At 40.2% G+C, this 19,913-nt stretch overlaps 1 protein-coding gene across 5 annotated transcripts in view; it reads right to left on the bottom strand.

Annotated features, from left to right (window-relative positions):
- AGTPBP1 (ATP/GTP binding carboxypeptidase 1) overlaps positions 1–19,913 on the bottom strand; it is a 198,390-nt gene that overhangs the window by 57,434 nt on the left and 121,043 nt on the right. For all 5 annotated transcript variants that reach the window (XM_088470094.1, XM_088470093.1, XM_088470092.1 and 2 more), the window contains 10 exons: positions 18,295–18,411; positions 14,185–14,885; positions 6,341–6,424; positions 5,850–5,936; positions 5,616–5,764; positions 4,276–4,363; positions 2,989–3,133; positions 2,492–2,645; positions 1,710–1,890; positions 739–868 (listed from right to left, as the gene is read on the bottom strand). In XM_088470094.1, coding sequence (XP_088326220.1) covers positions 739–868; positions 1,710–1,890; positions 2,492–2,645; positions 2,989–3,133; positions 4,276–4,363; positions 5,616–5,764; positions 5,850–5,936; positions 6,341–6,424; positions 14,185–14,885; positions 18,295–18,411 — 1,836 coding nt within the window. The remainder of the gene's footprint in view (positions 1–738; positions 869–1,709; positions 1,891–2,491; positions 2,646–2,988; positions 3,134–4,275; positions 4,364–5,615; positions 5,765–5,849; positions 5,937–6,340; positions 6,425–14,184; positions 14,886–18,294; positions 18,412–19,913) is intronic.

Genomic DNA, 19,913 nt, shown 5'->3' with positions numbered 1-19,913 from the left:
AAAACCGGCATGTGCAATAGCCCCTATTGTGCTCAGTAGTAGAAAATTCCCCTGCTGGCCACAATTATTCACCACCTTAGAATTGTAAGGTAATCGCATCGTGCCTGTATCTTTGGACACAGCAGTGATACTAAAATATGCTAATGGTGCAGGAGGTGTCTGGAAAAAAAAAAAAAAAAAAAAAGACGTCTTCTATCGACATCGAAGATCTGAGTGCTGTGTCCATTGCCCATCTTAGTAAGTCTAAGCTTACTCGGAATGGCCGACGGAACTTCTCTGCCGGAGCCAGGAAACTTGCGTCGGAAGACGCAGACCGTGGCATGTGCAGTCCCACAAAATGGAGATGACACCTCCATTTTGGGGAATGCTCCTCGTCGCCGCCCATTCCTCACCCTCAAACGGCCGCAGCCAGTCAACCAGGGCACTGCAACTGGGGTCACAGTCATGTGCATTCCCCAAAACATTGGTCAAGACCCATGTGGTTCCATAAGCACCAGAATGCCCAAACTGCCAATGGCTATCAGAGCTTGCTGGTACATTTCACATAACATTAACAGGAACCACATTTGCCACATCAGCCGTCACTATGGCTTTTTTTTTTACAATTACTATTGCCCAGAACACATTGTACCAGAGGTGCCAGTCACAGCACATGCTATACAGCATGAGTCTAGTGGGGGAAGCCGGTTTGCTAATTTTTTGTGGGTTGAATTTTGCAAATTAACTAATGTTGCTTACCAGAGGTACCCGTTTGATAGATGCCAAATACTGTAGAAGGCCTTTGGTATGGTAAATCGTAGGGTGCAAATCCACATTTGGGTTTTGCCACTGCCTGTTCAGATCTTCCCCACTTAAAGAGCAACGATGACTAGAAAATAATGGAAAAGCACTTTAATATTCCCTTAGTGATTTGTAAGTCAAACCTAAAAGGAGAGACATTTTGCAAATACACCTAAATTAAATGCAAAAGCCTATACTTCTATTTTGTTTTTATTTAATGATTCCCATTTAAAATATTATTACTCTAAAAACGGGCAGTAAGAACAAAGATCATCACTGACAACAGAGGTGTCACATAAAAAATCTACCAAAGAACTTGTAAGAGCGCACACATGATCTTAAGTCAAGATTTAAGCTGGGTACACACTTGTAGATATATTATTTGTTTAAATAACAAACTATTTATCTGTAGCGCATCGGTGGATGTCTACACCCAATATGACTGTGAATGACGTAGTTTACAGACATATTAGGTCGGCCTAGCAGCACAGCTGATGCTGATATATCATGTAAGTGTATTGGTTCAACTGCAAGTGTGAACGGCCGACCCACATCACAACTGTTCGGGCTGCCCACCCAATTGTGATGTCAGGCCAAACATATTGAGTGACTGATTGGAAAGTGTGTATAGTTTACCAAATCAGCCGCTGGGTCAGTGCGACAGCAGGTCGGCCACTGGGTCGGAAAAGGTGTCCCCAGCTTTACATAGTGCATATCAATGCTAACAATGTTTTAAACCTGGGCAACACCAGGTACTTCAGTTAGTTCATATATAAAAGAGAACAGAGCATGGTAAATACATGTAAAATAATTGCATCTTAAAAAAACATGTCAAATTTCACAATAAGAAAAAAAAATGTAATTGTTTTGCCAAATGTGACCTAGAACTACTGAAACTAAATCATATGTAAACAAAAACAGCGACTTACTTTCCATTGATGACACCGTCAGGGTTCAGCATAGGAACAATTTTAAAAATATAGGAATCCCTGAGGTTATGTGCATTGGGGCTGTTTCCCATGAGAAACTCCAGAGTCCCTTTCATTACCCAGCTGGCGTTAGTCTCTCCGGGATGAACCCTGGATGTTAGGAAGATGTAGGGGCGATTTCCTAGCACAGACACAAACACAGCATTCTACTTACAATACAATGACTTGTTTGAGAGTCTAACATATAGATTGATCATGGGAACTTGCCCAGTACCTTGTAGAAACACCAACCCCCAAAATATTGCATTGTACCTCACTTCTTTCTTATTTTCATCCTCATAAACCTGCATTACTAGTTTACTACCGTTTTATTGGGACACGCATATTTTTATATGCGGGGGACACAGGAGCTGTGCCTCTATGTGCATTGTGGTAAGGATGCGCCTGGCACAAATAGGCAGCAGAGGGGTTTACATATGCCAATGACCCTATCAATCTGCAATCAACTCAAAGACTTAACTAAATTCCTCTATTTTCAATGTACCTTAAACTTCAGCATGAATGCATTCTAGTGTTTAATCTAATAAATGTGATATTACTACAATAAAAATACTCTGGAAGGGATATAATACATTGTAATTAGAATAAAATCATGTTTTCTGAAATGGTACCAATCAATAACTAAACCAATCTGTAGACTTCGTTCTATATAACTGAGAGCTGATCTCCTGAGTGACTGTGGAACAAAGGTAAAATTATTTGGAAGGAAAATTTCTACTCACGAAACTGATAGACATGCTCATAGTAGTTGGACTCTGGCATAGCAGTTATGGTGACCACTGGGCACCCATTTCCACCCAGAGTGTCACATAATACATCATGGCGGTAATAGATCTGTTGGGGATTGTGCAGAGACTCCAGTTTCTGAAGATGCATCTTTGGGAAGACAAAATACAATACACAACATTATCACCCCTACGCTCCTTATTATGACTGCAGTTATGAAATTACCCCTTAAAGCTGCAGTATCATTTAGAATTTTTTTTTTTAACCAACATGCCCCTTTCTACTCCATGCAACCTCTTAATGGCCCAACCTCAGATGCTTAAAAAGCATAATCAATCTCTCTCTCTCAATCAATCTCTCTCTCTCTATAGATATATATATATATATACACATACATACATACATACACACATACACATACAAACAACATATAGTTTTCATTGGCTTTATATCAACTTACCCAATTTTGTAATATGTATCTTGAGATTCTTACCTTTAAAGTGGAATATGTATAGGGATAGTGATAAGCAAAGTAGCAGACATCGTCTTTGTGTGAAAACATGACAGTAAATGTCAAGGTGTAGTAAGACTTTCCCTTCTGACCACCAGTCGCTTTAGAACTTCTGGAGAAATGGTTTCTAGAACGCACAAAAGCAAAATTATGTCTTCTGTAGGTATATCAAAGCAAATTGTATCAAAAATAGAGAGAACCAGATAAGTCAATTAACATATATCTACATTTTTATTCATTTATTGATCAAAATGATACAACATTAAATATTTATTGTAAAGTGAACTCTAGGATTCAGTAACTGGTGTGATAACATGAAATAAGTCCATGTTTACCTTCTGTTTCAGGTCTTTGCATGTTATTTGTATTATGATCTTCCCAATGTACTATGTTAGTGCTTTATAAGTGAATTAATAGCCAGTTTGTAATAATACTGGAACAGTGTGCACAACAGCCAAATATGCCTACAGAATTTCCCATACTCTGGCTTGAGAAAAGCAATTCAGCAGCTTGCATTCCCACCACCAAAAATACATGCAAGTCACGCCCTCATCTAAGAACGATACCCCGCATTTTATCCTGTTAAATCAAGCACAGGTCTGTTACGTTTTGTTTCAGCTATTTAAAAACTCGAAATCCTGCACAGCAGAAAAGTGAAAGTTAGTTCAGAAGATTACAACAATCTGTTTGTATGACTTGAAATCCACTAGTGTATAAACTATTGACATATGTTCTGGACTAAATTATTAAATATTTTACATGATTACTTAGGTGCAGACCTAACTACTGCAACTTTACCTATCAAATTTTGGATGTAAAGGAAACATGACCACCACCCAAAGGGGAGCTTCTGTCATTATGGAGTCCCACTAGTGAAGTAGTCCAGTGGGAGTCACGACCATGAATTGAATGCAATTTTTGATATGTTTCTTACTTTTGAACACTTGCTGGCTCCACCGCTCTAGAAACAAGATGGCAGTCCCAATGTTCATACAGAACTGTACGAAATATCAGATGGGGACTCCGCAGGCTTCTACCTAACAAATTGTGGAAAATCTACTTTGGGTTTGTTCTTCATCACAGGCTCTCACTTTCTCATATGGTCCTCTCCAGAACTTTCCAATTGGAATACCTATGAATCCTATACACTGATCCCTATGCTATATATACACATATTAAAATTTACAAAACACTTATAAATGACCAGCACCACTGAGTTACATAGAGATGAATATTATTCACATACCCACACTGGAGTTATACACTTACTTGTAATAACATATATCTGTCCCAACACGTTTCCACCAAGGCCGGGAAACCAATGCTTCCTGTACAGAATACATAAGTGGCTGCATACCTAGTACACAAACCACGTACATTCCAGATTAATTTTAGGTTACTAAATAAAAAAAAGTCAGTATTAACAAAGTAAAACATGGACCTCTCAAAGCTCCAGTTTATAAAAACACAACAAAATAAGACACCCTTTATCCACCCAGATACGTCAGTCACATCCCTTACCCATAATACCATGCCCCCTCATGACAGTCCATGTCTATCTATCATCACCTCTAGAAACCAGAACTGTACAATGAAATCAGACATGTGAGGGGGACAGACCTTGGCTTGTATATAATAACAAAATAATTAATGAACAATATCTACATACATTTTATACGTATTGTCTATTATATTTTAAGAACAGTTCAGAAGGATTCAGTTATCCCTGTAGCAATGGCTGAATGTTGTCACTTTGTGGTCCACTAAAAAAAGTCACGGAGGATATTCTACTTAAAGGGCTGCAAAGTATGACGCAACCAAGTCATGTCTCCAAAATAGGAATTTAGGGAAGTAAGTATGTATATAAAAGTGGCTACATCATGACATAAAGGAGCTGTAGTAGATTTGGAGGTAATGTTCTCTGTTTACAGCCATTTGAGAATTAATAAGACAATGTCCACCAAATACTTAGACAAGTACAGTGTGACTAATTTCCTTTAAACATATATACAAACACAATGAGGAATGCTTATTACAACTACTGTAAGGTGCAAAATGTGCAGAAACCCATATCGACAATAAGTTTTATTTGTATTGCACAAGACGCATAATGAAAGCTAATGGCTGCTGTGCTAAAACATAATTGTACCGCCTAACAAGTAATTAGTAAATAATCCTTCAAAGTCAGGGGGTCTATTCACCAAGCCTTGGAGAGAGATAAAGTGGATGGAGATAAAGTACCAAACAATCAGCTCCTGTCACTTTACAGGCTGTTGAAAAATGACAGTTAGGAGCCGATTGGTTGGTACTTTATCTCCATCCACGGCTTAGTACATAGACCCCTTAGTCTACAATCACATTACCAGCCAGGTAAGACAAAGCACGCATTCATTTGTAATACATAAACTAAGAAAAAAAAATACTTTCTACATCTAATATTATGAGCAGTTAAGAAATACATCTTATAATTTCCGGCTTGAGAAACTACAATACCCATGGTGGGAATATACAATATGACTAAAAGTGGACATGTCATGAGATGCTAACATAAGAACTCAGTGGAAAATTCCCATTTGCTAGCATTATATAAATCTCACCACTGACCTTACCATAATTGAACTGACTGTTGGACTTCTCACAATTGATGATGTTGAATCGATATGCAGTGTTGGTCTTCATTCTACTCACTTCAAAGTAAAACCACTGATGGTAATGATTGCTGTTTATATCAGAGTTTAAAATGAGATCGTATTCATTTCTGGGGGGGAAAAAAAAACGTGGAGTTTTCAACAGGACATTTGGAATGGACTTCCCGAAATGGGAGGACTAAATAGCTGACTTACTTTCTAATCTGAATGACTTTCCGCAGGTTTCCAGACTCAAACGTAGAGTTGAACTTGAGAACATCACTCTCGTCTGGTATGGAGCAGCTGGAATGCATTAAAAACAAGGAAAGACCTTAATTCCTCAATATCTTCTTTCATTTTACTGCTAGTAACTTTTATTCCCACAGCACAGACTGATGTAAAAGTGATCATAAAGACAACGATCATTATTCTCAACCAGCAAAGATAAATGCTGCGTGATGTACGAACCCTCTAAAGTCTTTTAATTAAAATGGCTGATCAAAAAAGATCAGGTTATGTAACTGACAACTATACAGCTGATTAAGCTTAAAGTTTCCTTTTTTGTTATTGAAAGGTAGAATTTAATATCCTTATTTGATGTAGGCAATCAAAGTTAAATATACTGTATGTTAGAACATTCCAAAAAAAGCATAACAAAAACTAGAAACATTAAAATAATAATAATTAAAAAAAAAAAACTGACTTACCTGGGATCATCAAGATCATATATCACCCGATCTATTATATCATTGGGATGAATCATTCTTTCAACATCTTGAGAAATTTTTGTCCTGTGGAAATGAAGAAAGTGGTGAGATGCCCAGAAAGACCGCACACTAGATTCATAGCAGTAATGTGAGTTAGAAGGAGGAAACAGCAAGTTAGTGTCTGCACTAAGCAAACCAGAACATTTTGGGCCTGATTCATGGGTGGACACTACTGCAGCTGCGACTGTCTTTTGCCACAGAACTATGTTGTCCTGTAGAATTATATGATGCTACTCAAATGTCAGGTCACCTCTATGTCATACTTGCCTACTTTTGAAAAAGCATTTCAGGGAGATTGTGAAAGGCACACCTATGAGCGCGTCTTACAGTGGGCGTGTACTGATAAATCTGAGAGGCGTGTCTTAAACCTGACTTACATCCAAATGTAAACCAGCCCAAAAGCAGTTAGTAAGATCTGTTTGTTGATGAAAACACACTAATACTTTTCAGAAATTCATAGGGATCATTGTGCCTTATAATAACCAATGCAAGGAAATGACACTAATGATCCCATTTGAATGTATATATCTCTGTTTTTTAATATAACAGCTTCATAATGGGGGTAAGGATGAAATGAGGGAGATTGCTAGACTCTTCAGGGAGATTGATACTATTTCAGGGAGTCTCCCTGACAATGAAGGAGAGTTGGCAAGTATGCTCTATTTTCTGTGAAATTACACATTGTTTATTCAAAAGATTTGAATTTTCAGAAAATGCCATTAGTTTGCTTATACAAAAAATAGAATATAACAAAAAAATCTACCAAAAAATATTAAAAAAAACGGACTTATTTTTTTTCCTTTATTTGCAACTGAAATGACATGAATATGAACCAAAAGAAAATATGCAAATCAGTTTCCATAATAAAATCTGAACTTTTTGTAGTTTGCAGGGTCTTCAATGAAATGCATCAAATACTGAGTAATAATGGTAGTCTAACAATGCATACCATTTTGAAAATGAGACAATGTACTGCAAAACATTATAAAAACCCCATCTCTGAACTCTACTAGTTAACTAGGAAGAGACACATCATGTGAAAGAGAGGACTATCCACTTTCAAATAAGGGGTCCCGTGAAATACCCCACCCCACACTCTCACCTCAACAATTGCCATTACTATAGCATAGGGTGATATTGTCTAGTGATCACCAGACAACAGCTACTAATTGGGGGGGCAACAGCTACTTAGGCAAATGGGGGTGCCCCTGAGTTTTCAGACGTCAGAACAGGAAAAATTATTTTATTACTTATTAACATTTACTTATATGGCGCCAGCATATTTCATTGCACTTTACAATTGGGAACAAAACATTGATAAAACTAGACTAGGTAATAACAGACAGACAAACTTCTTAATAATTTCCATAGTATTATTGTCTGGAGATCACACTGACCAAGGGGACCACATTGTATAAAAGAGGGAACTCTCCCTTTTCAGTGAGGGTGGAGTACCATGATGGTGGAAATAAGCAGTTTTAGTGCCCTCCCCATGCCGGCTTCTGCACATTTTTCTGTATTGCAGTGTCCGAGCCCACAACACACAATAAAACATCACGCAATGATGTCATGACGCTGTTGCCTCCTGTCCCGGCACAAACTAACTGGAAATAGCAGTGGGGGAACTATAAGAATGTGTTTTAATTATTTGAACTTGTTCAGTGCTAAGGATAAGCGGGATATTTGTTGTGTATGCTAAAACCGAGAGCACATTGTTTTTCCAGTGTTGCCTTTGCAGCTTGTTGCTGTAAATTACCTTAATACTACAGTCGTTTTGCCCTAGTCTTTCTCGGATAAGAACCAGAGTGGCTTGAGGATGCACCACTCTCTGTGCCACTTTCCACTGGCCCTCAGTTACATGAGATTTTTTCATCCGGGATGATCAGCTCTGCCACTGCAACACTGAGTCGGAGCAGGAGTGCTATGATGCATTCCAGGAGAGGAGCCAGTAAGTTACTCATCTGACCTGGGGCCACGAAAGGAGTATGTAATTCAAGGCATGGTCAACCCTTGGGAGGGTATAGGGCCTGCACAAAACAGAGTCAGATGGAGGCAACCTTTGCAAAAGTGGCCCTACTCTAGGCACATCGGACAGAAAGTAGCCGCCCTCAATTAGGTGGTGGTCAATTGAAGACTTGGACTTGGCGGTGTGGTGCAGACCTTAAGGCAGTATTGCACCTCCTCCCTGGCAGGCTTCATTATAGGAGCTGAAGTGCAACTAAAAACAGATACCTTATCAGCATGCTCCTGCTCCCTTCCTGAGTTTCCCCAACTGCAGGACATCATTTTTAGGAATTAGGTGGAATTGAATAGTAATTAATACCCCTTTTCCAACAAAATTCCGGGTCTGACCCGGAGTTGGAACAGGGTTCCAATCTGGAACAGACCCGGAATTTAGCTGGCGCCGACTCGGGATATTCCCGAGTCGGCGCCGCTCACACCGCAGTCGGGTCTGCATAGACCCGGCTTTTCCGGCGTGATAGTGGACGCTTGGAGATGACATCATCTCCAAGCGCCGCTGAAGCCGGACCAATTGGCCGGCTTGCGGCGCACTGCATGTCATCAAGACCCGGAGTGCGCCGTGTACACAGCAGGGTTTCACGGGCTATGCCCGTGTTAAACCCTGCTATTTACCTGTGTTGCATTGCTGGGTCACTCGACCCAGCGATCCAACCCTCACCCATTTAACACCAAGGAGCTACCCGGGTTAACCCTGAAATAAACCGGGTTTTAGCTCCGGTGTAAAAGGGATATTAGTGTATTTTTTCTTTTCACTTTAACTCCTTAGACGCCTTATTCTCAGCTTGTGAGGTTGAAAGTCGCACACATCAGCAATATGTGCCACTGGCCTGTCAGAACCGGACTGGATTAAACGAACAGCAGAGACTATTTTGGATCTCATGTTGAGAGTCCCCTGGTTGTAAACAAAGCCAACCATCTCTATACCTCCATCATCCGCCTGATCTACTAGTATTGATGTAATGCAGGTGGATATTGTGATCACTAGACAATAACTTCTCAGGTGTCACATCATTCGAAAGAGGGGAACTGCCCTCTTTCAAATGAGGTTACCCCTGAGTTTGTGGGTGTCAGGATGACAGAGATTGAGCACTGTTAATGCTTTTTTCCTTTATTTTCTGAAAATGTATGCTGAATTTGTCAGAAAAGGGCAGGGCTTAACGTAGTCATCAAGTTTCCACAGTGATGATGTAATCAATCCTCACCTCCTCTGGGTCTGTGACAGCAATTATAAGGGAGGGAATTTGAGGGAGGTATCTCCCCCTTGCAGTACTTACAGATGTGTCCTCATACACCTAGCCTCAATTTGCCATGCAGCACGAGACGACTGGCACTAGTGATACGCGAGGTCCCATCTGACAGAGTTTGTGCAGAGGGCCTTTTTCACCCAAAAATTCGTCTTAGTCACAAACGGATGTGACAACCTGCTTCACGAGACTGCGCTGGTTAATTTGATATGAGACACTTAAATGTGTGCTACTGATTCTGTATACGAAGCACAACGGACTTTGGTGTCGAAAAAAGCCGCAGCTGCTGCATCAAAGCACTTTGTATACAGATTCAATCGCACATAGAAATACAAATGTCGCATATCGAAAAAGCCGCTCAGCGCAAGCAGAGTCAGGCAGGACCTGGCCCGCCAGGAAGGACTATTTAGTGTGATGATGATAGGTCGAATCCCACTCATTCTTAGCAGTGAATGGATTAAGAGGTAGAAGAAGTAGCAGCTTTCCTTCATTCTTCTCCACAATTAGAAAATATGCTTTGTGAGGCAAGGACTGAATGGAAGTTTAAGGTTACACATTACAGTCCCCTTATCCCATTTTAAAAGCGATGGCCCTATAGAGCGGTTCTTTACGGAGACCTATATGATCAAGGATGCCTAGTTCTGAATTGAGACCTTGGTCGAACACATCCGGCGAGGAATCTGAATATCTGGGCTTGACGGCTCTGGAGGCTCATCTAATATTAGCTCGCCAAACCTTCTGGATCAAAGTTTAAGAGGCACGGCCAATCTTATTAGGCATGGAGTTGGAAAAGATAAGGAATGCAAGAGCAAGAAGAGTACCTTCCAGCCAGTAACTCTGTCAAAAGTGGCGATAAAGGAAAGTGTAAATTGTTGAGAAGACAGTTCATTCATCCATGTGAAGGAGTGTGAAGAGAAAAACAAGCTTGGTTCACGTTACAGATGAGTCCCCCTGTTAAAGAGTCTGCATGACAGGCAATCTGCCCACAAAGTAGCAGCTGTGGTGAGAACTTGTCTGCTACTCTACTGGAATCAGTGTTTCAAAATCAGTGTTATATCATCTCCTCAGACCAACAGCAAGATGTTTTTAAGTATTGGCCTTATTGTCTACCAAGTAAAAGGTCAGGTCCTGTTAGAAGACATTCTTGCGTTACTCATTGCAGCGGTGACCATCACAATGGCAGTATTCCAACCAGTTTCAGCCCATATTGACTATAACGACCCTCAACAACAGTGTTCGGATGGACAGGTTCAAAATGGGATCAGTTATCAAAGACATGGAACAGAATGAATTCATAATATCCATGGATTTAAAGGATGTTTAATTGCATGTTCCAATCTGGGAAAATGACCATTACCTTGCAGTTTTGTCCCACCACTTCCACTTCTGGTGGTATATTTACCAAAGTGAATGTTTTTAGAAGTGGAGATGTTGCCCATAGCAATGAATCAGACTCTACTTAACATTTATCTAGCACCTTCTAAAAGATAATAGCTAGAATCTGATTGGTTGCTATGGGTAACATCTCTGTTATCAAATACATGGATGTGCAAGAAAATTAGGACCGTCATGGATGAACTCGTAAGGTTTGGGGATGTGATTGCCATCTGCATGGATGATTGCTTCAGGTGCAATATTGAAAGATGACACAAACACTGGAGTCCCACATTTGAATTATTAAGACTGGAAATCACATCTGGCCCCTATCCCAAGGCTTGTCTTTCTGGGTCTATTATTTGACACTCAACAGCAGAGGTTGTTTTTGTCATGGACTTGTTACACTGACTTCTGGGGTGTCTATTGACGCTCAGCCAGATGTTTGTTCATTTCTGTATGAAAGTCCTTGGGAAGTTGGTTTTAACATTCAAAGCTGTGCAGTTTGCATGATTCCATTTCAGGGGGTTGCAAATAAAGTGATATATGACAAGTGACACCACAATGTGACCAGACAACACATCAGATTATCTCCCAGAATATGACTGTTCTCATCTGGTGGCTGAAAGATCATAAACTCAACAGGAACTGTTCTTTTGGCATTGGAATTGTGACAACAGATATAAAATTCTCCGGTGTTGGGGGGCTGTCACAATTCATTGCTGGTTTAATGGTCAATTCTTGTTTGGGGGGAACCAAGTTTCCTTTCAATGTCCTAGAATTAGAAATGTCCCTGCAGTAGAATGTTCGGTACAACTATTGTGGTGGGGAAACCTCATTAGGATTCAGTCAACCACCACCACCATGGAGGTAAACATCAACCACCAGAGATATACAAAAAAACTTCCTTTGAATGTAGAAAACCAGCAGAATCATATGCTCCTCAGAACAAAATATCCTGGTGACATCAGCCAAAGTTGTCATGATAAACAGATATTTTTTGGAAAATTGTGAGCGTACACACCTGAAGGGGCAGGTTTGAGATTGCACCATTGTTCAGTGTCCCCCAAGTGGATGAAAGAGAAAACAGGATTAGTATACTTACATTAAACCATTGGGAGACATTGCGCTCCCACTCATTTATGCTCTACTTCTTCTGTTAATAGTTTACCAAAGTTAAATATTTTTTCAGAGGTGATGTTATTTCATTTCCCTCTGGTTAAGTCTTGTGAGACATGATAACAAAATTAACTGTGTTCCTTGCAGGACGAGGCTATAAGAGAGGCAGGAGCACAAAACATTGAATATTTTAGTGTCAAAGTTTAAAGAAGGTGTCGAAGCTGGATTATTGGCTGAGACAAGATCAGTTTAAAATTGAATCGTAGCGACACCATCTTGCGACTGGCCGCAAGACGCCATTTTGCGAATGGCCGCCTAAGCCCCATTTTAGATAAACTCACACTTTAGTACATGTGGCGATATTACTATTAGCATCATGCGATTGCATCTGAGACCATCGCCATAAGTTACGGCGATTCACCAAAAGCCCATTTCATGACTTTACGTAGTTTGGGTGCTCTGGATAAAGTGTATATTATTATAATTCCCCTAAAGGATATATTGCATTAGCTAAACAGAGCAAATGGAAATGTGACAACTAGCCTGTGTAGACAAGCTCCCTGGATATAACGTCTGCTCTCACTCCAGGTGGCCCTGCTCGAATACACACCTTACATTAGCAGGCTTCCTGCAATAAAATACCTTCAAAGCCAAGAGTGTTATCTTAGGTTTTGGGTCTTGTAGCTGTGCTAATTTGCATTTACACAAGAGCCTGGGAGAACAAAGGACTTTACTTTTGAGCCTGGGAAGGGTGGGGGCTGCTGAGGGGGGCGTGTGGAACTATAAGGCTCAGCATTCCACACTGCTAGGTGTTCACTTAGTTTAAGTGAGATTTAAGTGCACCTTTTCTCATACACACATTAATACGCACAATTGCGCTGGTAACTAATCGCATATTAGCGAAAGCATAAGATTCTACATGAAAACGCTGTTCATTAGCTTTATGCGCACGCATCTGCTCCAAGTTAACTAGCGTCTTTATATCAAACCCCGCATACTCACACATTACATATCCACATACAAGGTTTCATAAGCTGTAAGGGATAAGATTTAAGTTCGTTCATTTAGTATAAATGCTGTGAAATAAAGTATTTGGTTTTGTACTGATGCGTACTCTTTCAACAGAATTCCGGTATTATCGGTGTGGAGATCGTATTCTCAACTTATGGACCGCAGAGACTTCAAGCAACAAAATGTATATTATATGAACAACCGTTAGGATGTTGCATGGGGCGGGAAACCAGAGACCCTCAGTTGTTGGAGGCTGGGTTGTCTATTTGAATCAGCCTGTTAAATGCTCTGTAACAGATGCATCCCCTTTGAGGACCAATGGCATCAGCAACAAAATCCTCTATTGTGTTGTCTATTTCTGGGGGGTATAAATATGTGTGCTCCAACACTGGGTCTTAGTCTTCTTGCTGAATGCTGACTGACGAGGGGTTTCTTGCTGATGCCTAACATCTGGACCAGAGAGCGCTGCGTATGTATACTGTACTTGGGTCTGTATAATTCCTTTGCGCCGAATTGTGTATGGATCAATAGCGTGTAACTGACTGTACTGTTACTTGAATAATACTTTGTGCTTTGGAACCACAGATTCTAGGTCTGAAGTCTTTATTTACTGTATGACTGTATACGCAAAATAGCGTCATCCTTAGAGGTTTATAGGTAGGATATTAGAAGGTATAGGCAGGGGTATATAGAGGTTCAAATATAGATTCCTTAAAGGTTTATACCACATGGTCCAGTGTTCCTCAGTGCTCAAAAAGTCTGTGCTGACTATCTGAAGAAACTTTTTTTAAAACACAAATAAAGAAAAATAAAACCAAGATAGCTGGTGCAACTGTAAAATGTCACCTTTACATCTTACTGTACAGAGTGAACTATAGTTTACTGAATGGTCTTATGTTATTGGTATCTTGATAAAAGTGTCTACAATTAGTCAACAGAGCAGATTTGCTAGGTAGTTTTACTGTCAAACTGTAATTTAAACAGCACTTTGCAAAAACATAACTATTAACTCACCTTTGCACACCATAGGGTCTTTCTAATATAGGCTCTTTGAAAAATGGTGGGACATGGCCAAAGTAGTCTGGATACGCCACGTCTGAGTATTCTGGAACCGATTTGGTATTTTTCACAATTTCAATGTACAGCTCTGGATCATGAAGAGGTGATAAGCTTTCTGCATCTAGCATGTCATACAATGAGTGTCCACCTAAAGGGCTTGCATCTTCATCCTCATCAGGCAAGACTCCAGAACAGCATAAAGGTCCTAGATTCACAGAATGCTTTTCAAACAACTTGTTACCACATGACAAATTCTGTGCAGGCATACTGCAGGAATGAGATAAAACATTGGACTTGTCTTTAGTGGATACACATCCATTTTTGCAATGGTTGTTGGCTGAAGACTTCTGTAGAGACAGTCTGTCAAGATCTCTTACAACATCATTGTTCAAGTAAAAGCACGAGGACCTTTCAGTATCACCCTGAGTCTGTGGAAAGGAGCTATTGTAGTCTCTCTTATTGTCTTTCTTTGGCACATTTAAAAATGTTGGTCTTTTGTTGCATTCATCTTCTAAAGAAATACTACTGCTTTTCCTTGAAAGCTCTTTAATAATATGCCTTGGTTTATAAGGAGGCTCTTCTCCTGCAGTTGGGACAATGATGGGCCCACCTTGGTTTGCTCCAGTCATTTGTTCATTCGAGACCAGGTCAAAGTCCTTTGTTAAAGATGAAAGTGGAAACACAATGTTTTTATAAAATGATGAAACTCTTATCATGGACTTAATTTATATGTAATCCATATGAAATGGAACAACAAAATGAAAGTTCAAACATGAGAGAAAAGTCTTACTGTTAAACTTATTATAATTGGCAGTATAGAATTCTGCCTAAAAAAACACAGACGTATGCCTTAAAAAAATTATAGTAAAGAAATAAAATGCATTCATTTTCAATATTTAACAAGTAACTGCGGTATAATTTAGAAGAACAATAGGCTACTACAACCATGAGGAATTTATGGACAAAAAAGAAGAAGCCCCCAAAATGAATCTAAGTACTTTTAAGTATGTTCCTATAGATTGCAAGCGCTTACTTATTTGTCTCCTTGCGGATATTTGTTTTCTTGTTAATGTATACTGGTACTTTATCAGAGCTGTAACTAAAAATATTGTCATCTGGGGTAAGATGGAAAATTTTAATTCCCTGTATCCCCTTTAGACTAGAGCCCTGGGTGGCTGACCCTCTTTCACAGCCCTATTTGTAGTCCTGTACTATATAAATAAATATCAACAGAAAAGTACAGAAAGCCAAAGAAAATATATTATGCTTAAGGTCTCTGCTTATCTGGCTGTTAGGCTAAAATCTAACTGCAAGCTGGTACTATCCTTTGTGCTCATCAGAGGAACTTTCTGGCTCCACAGTCTGAATTAATAGTAGATATATCTTCAGATCTATAAATAGGGGACATACACTATACACCAAGGGTAATTAGCATGCCCTAATACCAAAACCGAGCATACTGGGATGTGTAGTTCCACAGCAGCTGAAGGACCGAATGTTGAATACCTCTGTCAATGTCAATATGGAATTCCCTATAAAAGGTGGCTTCCCTCTCTCCCATATTATAAAGTAGGGTTAGCTATTCTAAGAAGCCTGGCAAACACAGACTCTCTCAGTACACCGGTACTGTACCCCGTGAAGGTCACAAGGATACAGCAACTTTAGACAAACTCAAGAGGCCAACAAAATGTAGAGGACATATCAAGCCGCCATCTCTCCAAACCATAGAGAAGCCGTTAGACAGATGTTCCCCTGTTTGCTTTTAGCTTTCAAACACCATATTGATTATGAATAGCTGAACAGGAAACTGCCTGGTCTATATTGACTGTAACCATAAGTATTACCATTAACTACCACCATATGTTTTTAATATACAAAATACTTGCAACCAAGCCCAATGTGTATGTTAGAAAAATTACATTGAGGAGCATAGAGAATGAATCAAGCTATATGCTGTTACACATCTCTTAAATGCTGCTAGTGTCACTATACAAAGACACTGACACTGAAACATATCCATCAGCTTGAGAGAAAATTTTCAATAAGTGAAAGAAATTAGACTTAGAAAATGTAACGCCCAATGACAGAGAAGAAGCTTCATGATAATGAGACGAAGCTTGGAGACATGGGCCAGCTGGGACCACTAGGATAACTGCCCCCTGCTTCTATCCTTCAGAGAAACACATTTCACACACCTGAAAAGCCACATCTACTTGGGAAATACTTTACACCCTGTGAAGCCTGTCCTCCTCACCTGCCCTGCCTACTTCAAATTCCTTTAATTTCCTCTTTCCTCCTTTGATTCACAATGTTTTGTATTTTTTCTTAAATTCTGTATTTGCTAAATATTTAATGATATAAGAATGTCTGATAAACTCACTGTACCCCCCGTGTGATAACCTTCCATTTCTCCCTTACTTGCCATTGTTATATACAGAACATATACTCTATTGCTTTGCTCTTAACCCCTTTGCTGCGGATAACAAATGGGGCTCGTCCTCCAGATACACAGTATGACGAAGCCGACGTCACTTTTGAAAAAGAAAAAAAGAATTCAAATGGTGGGGGGAAGGACTTTAAGTCCCTCTAACTCTCTAATCAAACCACCTGGAAAGATTGGGGTACCCACATTTGAAAGAGGGGAGTCCCTCTTTCAAACAATGAGCCCACATAAAAAACTAGTGTGGTGATCACACTGATCATCAGACATTACCCCCCTGCACTACAGAAAGATAATGTAGTCCAGAGATGGGAAGATCTCCTCTAACCTGACTACTAATAATTAATGGGCATCCATTTTAAAAAGTGGAAAGAGTGAAGTTCCCTCTTTCAAATGTTGGGGCCCCTTCATAGGTTGTGCGAAAAGAAAAAGTGAAATGATTTTGCACAGGACAAGAAAAATAAAGAATAATATTGTAACCAACCTATAATTTCTTTGAGGGTAAATTCCATCTATCAATTCAAGTTGGTGTTCCCAAGGTGTAATGTAAATAATACATATCAAGGGAGTCCTTTCTGCATGGAGCTTTTCGTCACTTAGTAAGTGCCCCATAATGCCTCTGCAACCTATCTGGCTATGGGGGAAGCAATCGGGAAGCCTACTGCCTATATACCGGCAGCCGGCTTCCCGACTGTCTTATCCCGGCAAGGGTGAAATGCCGGGCATCTAGATGTAGACGCCCACATTTCCCCGACGCCGGGAGACCGGCATCACAATTGTAGTGATGCCGGGCGCCGCGAGCGGACAGCCGCGGGGGGGAGGGTTAGGTTTAGGGCTCCCGGGGGGGATTTAGGGTTAGGCACCCCCCCGGGAGGGTTAGGCTAGGGGGAGGGAGGCTTAGGGTTAGGCACCCCCGGGGGGGGACTTAGGATTAGGCACCCCCCCGAGGGACTTAGGTTTAGGCAGCGGGGAAGGGGGTGGTTAGGGTTAGGCACTTAAGAGTGGGGATTAGGGTTAGGAACTTGAGGGGGAAGTTAGGGTTAGGCACCCCTAAGGAGGGTTAGGTTACTGGATACTTACCTATCCACGATCGGGATTTCCAGCGCTGTCGGGCTTCCGCTGCGTCACACTCTGCTCCTGTCGGGCTGCCACTGACGGGAATCGAACCGCCGGCCATGCGGCCGGCGGTATATCATACCCATTCCGGCTATGGTAGTTGCATGATTTATACAATCCGAAGGCGTCACTGGGAAAAAAGCTCAGATTTCTTCATGCCTTTTAATCAGCCCTTTAATACATTTTACAGAAGTGGTAATAAACCCTTTTTCAGTGAAAACTATAAAAAAAAAAAAAAAGTCATCACACTAGATACATGTACCCCTTAGTTTCTTCACTCTGTTGTGTAGGCAGGTCTTCCATAGTACGAATGGCATTCTGTGCAATGAAGAAGGAGGAGACAGGAGCCATGCCAATAAATATCAAAGCAAGAACAGGAAAGGACAGCAAGAACAGGGTGATTACAAAAACTCCAATCTGTGCTTAGTTTAGGTTTTAAAGGCATACATATATTTTATGTAAGACTTATGCATAATAATGGGTTAACATGCGCATACAATTTTATGTACCTGGAAATCATCAGAAAGCTCTGGGAAAAAGCGTTCATACATTTTCAGATCTTCTATTGACCTTCCCAACTCTTGCGCAGGTTTCAGCTTACTAATATCAGTCTCGATGTCATCATTCTGAGATATGAAATCACAATGTTAAAATGATTTGAAAAAAGAGCTATTACATCCAAAAAATGGACTGGACTTCTCTACACAAAACTGAATTATTTTTTGGGGGGTGGGTACACGATCTCTGCACACAAATTGCAGGTGGTCAGAATCCCAGCACCAGAATCCCAATGGTGGAAATCCCAATGCATGCAGGTAAGTAGTCAAATCCTTCCCTTAACCCACCTGTCCTGCAGCCTAACCCTACCCCTCATCCCCCGCAGACTTACCCTAACCCTCCCTTAGCCTAGTGCCTTACCCTTAACCCTAATTCTCACCGCCGGGATCACAGTTGCAGTGCTGGAATGCCGACTACATTCCCTAATTTTTTAATACAGGAAAGCTTCATTGATACCTTTCCTTCAGAAATTAAAGCCCAGATTAAGAAATGTTTCCAATCCACCTCATGATATGAAACCAGAATTTTTCTAAATGACCCACCGGTTCATCAATATTTAGCTACTATTTTCATTCCACATCACCACACATGGCATCCTTACGGCCCTTAGAAATACCTGACACAATGAGGGGTATTCAATATGAAACGTCAACTTCACTGTCGAAGTTAACGTTTCATATCTGAGTTTTTACCTGCGTTAAAGTATCGGGCGCGCACCTGCTTAGCCCCGTATTCAATATAAAATTAACGAAAACGGGAGCCTCCGAAGTTGGATTTGCGTAAAGTTACGAATTTTTCCTTAAAAAAAAGTTGTAAAACATGGGGGATCACTATGGGTACCCCCGTTTTAGCCTTTAATTGAAAGTCAGGGATTTAAATAGCTGCAGCAGGTGTTTTTTCCCGACATTGAAGAAGTGATGCAGAAGAGCACTTAGGTTATTTTTTCGTTTTTTTAAGTGGTCCCATCAAATTTGGGGTACATGAAAATGGGTACTAGCATATTTTTAAGTCCCTAAAGTAAGTTTTTTAAAATTCTGCATTTGTGCACCTGCCGCTATAAATCTATTCTAGAAAACATCTACCGCATACTTGCAGAATAGCCCTGAACCTATTTCCCTATATTTAAACATTTTTTTCCCATTTTTTTTTTTTTCACCCCAATTTTTAAATTCATTTTTTGGGGTGTCCCTATTTTTTTTAAAACTTTGACACAGTTCTTTTTTAAATGTCATTCCCAGGGGTGCAGGCAATTTTTTTTAAGCCTGCACCCCTAAACCCCAATTCTGCACTTTTTTTCGACACCTATTCAATGGTGAAAAGTTATCCCCGTTTTTTATCAAAGACTTTTCGAACCTGCGATAAGTCTTTGAAATTGAATACGGTGTAAAACTAAAACCTGCGATGACGTCAAAAGTGCGATATTAACGCAAAAACTATGTTATCGCTCCCATATTGAATACCCCTAAATATGTTAAACGTATTTTTCGCGGAAAAAAACATTTTTTTACCGAAATTTTAGCTGTAATTTTTCGCCAAAGTACCAACATCTGAAATTATTTTTTTTGCTAAA

Source organism: Taudactylus pleione, unplaced genomic scaffold (assembly GCF_031769625.1).
Source record: "Taudactylus pleione unplaced genomic scaffold, aTauple2 ptg000095l, whole genome shotgun sequence".
Taxonomy (NCBI): Eukaryota; Metazoa; Chordata; class Amphibia; order Anura; family Myobatrachidae; genus Taudactylus; species Taudactylus pleione.
This window is presented reverse-complemented; position numbering and strand designations above follow the sequence as displayed.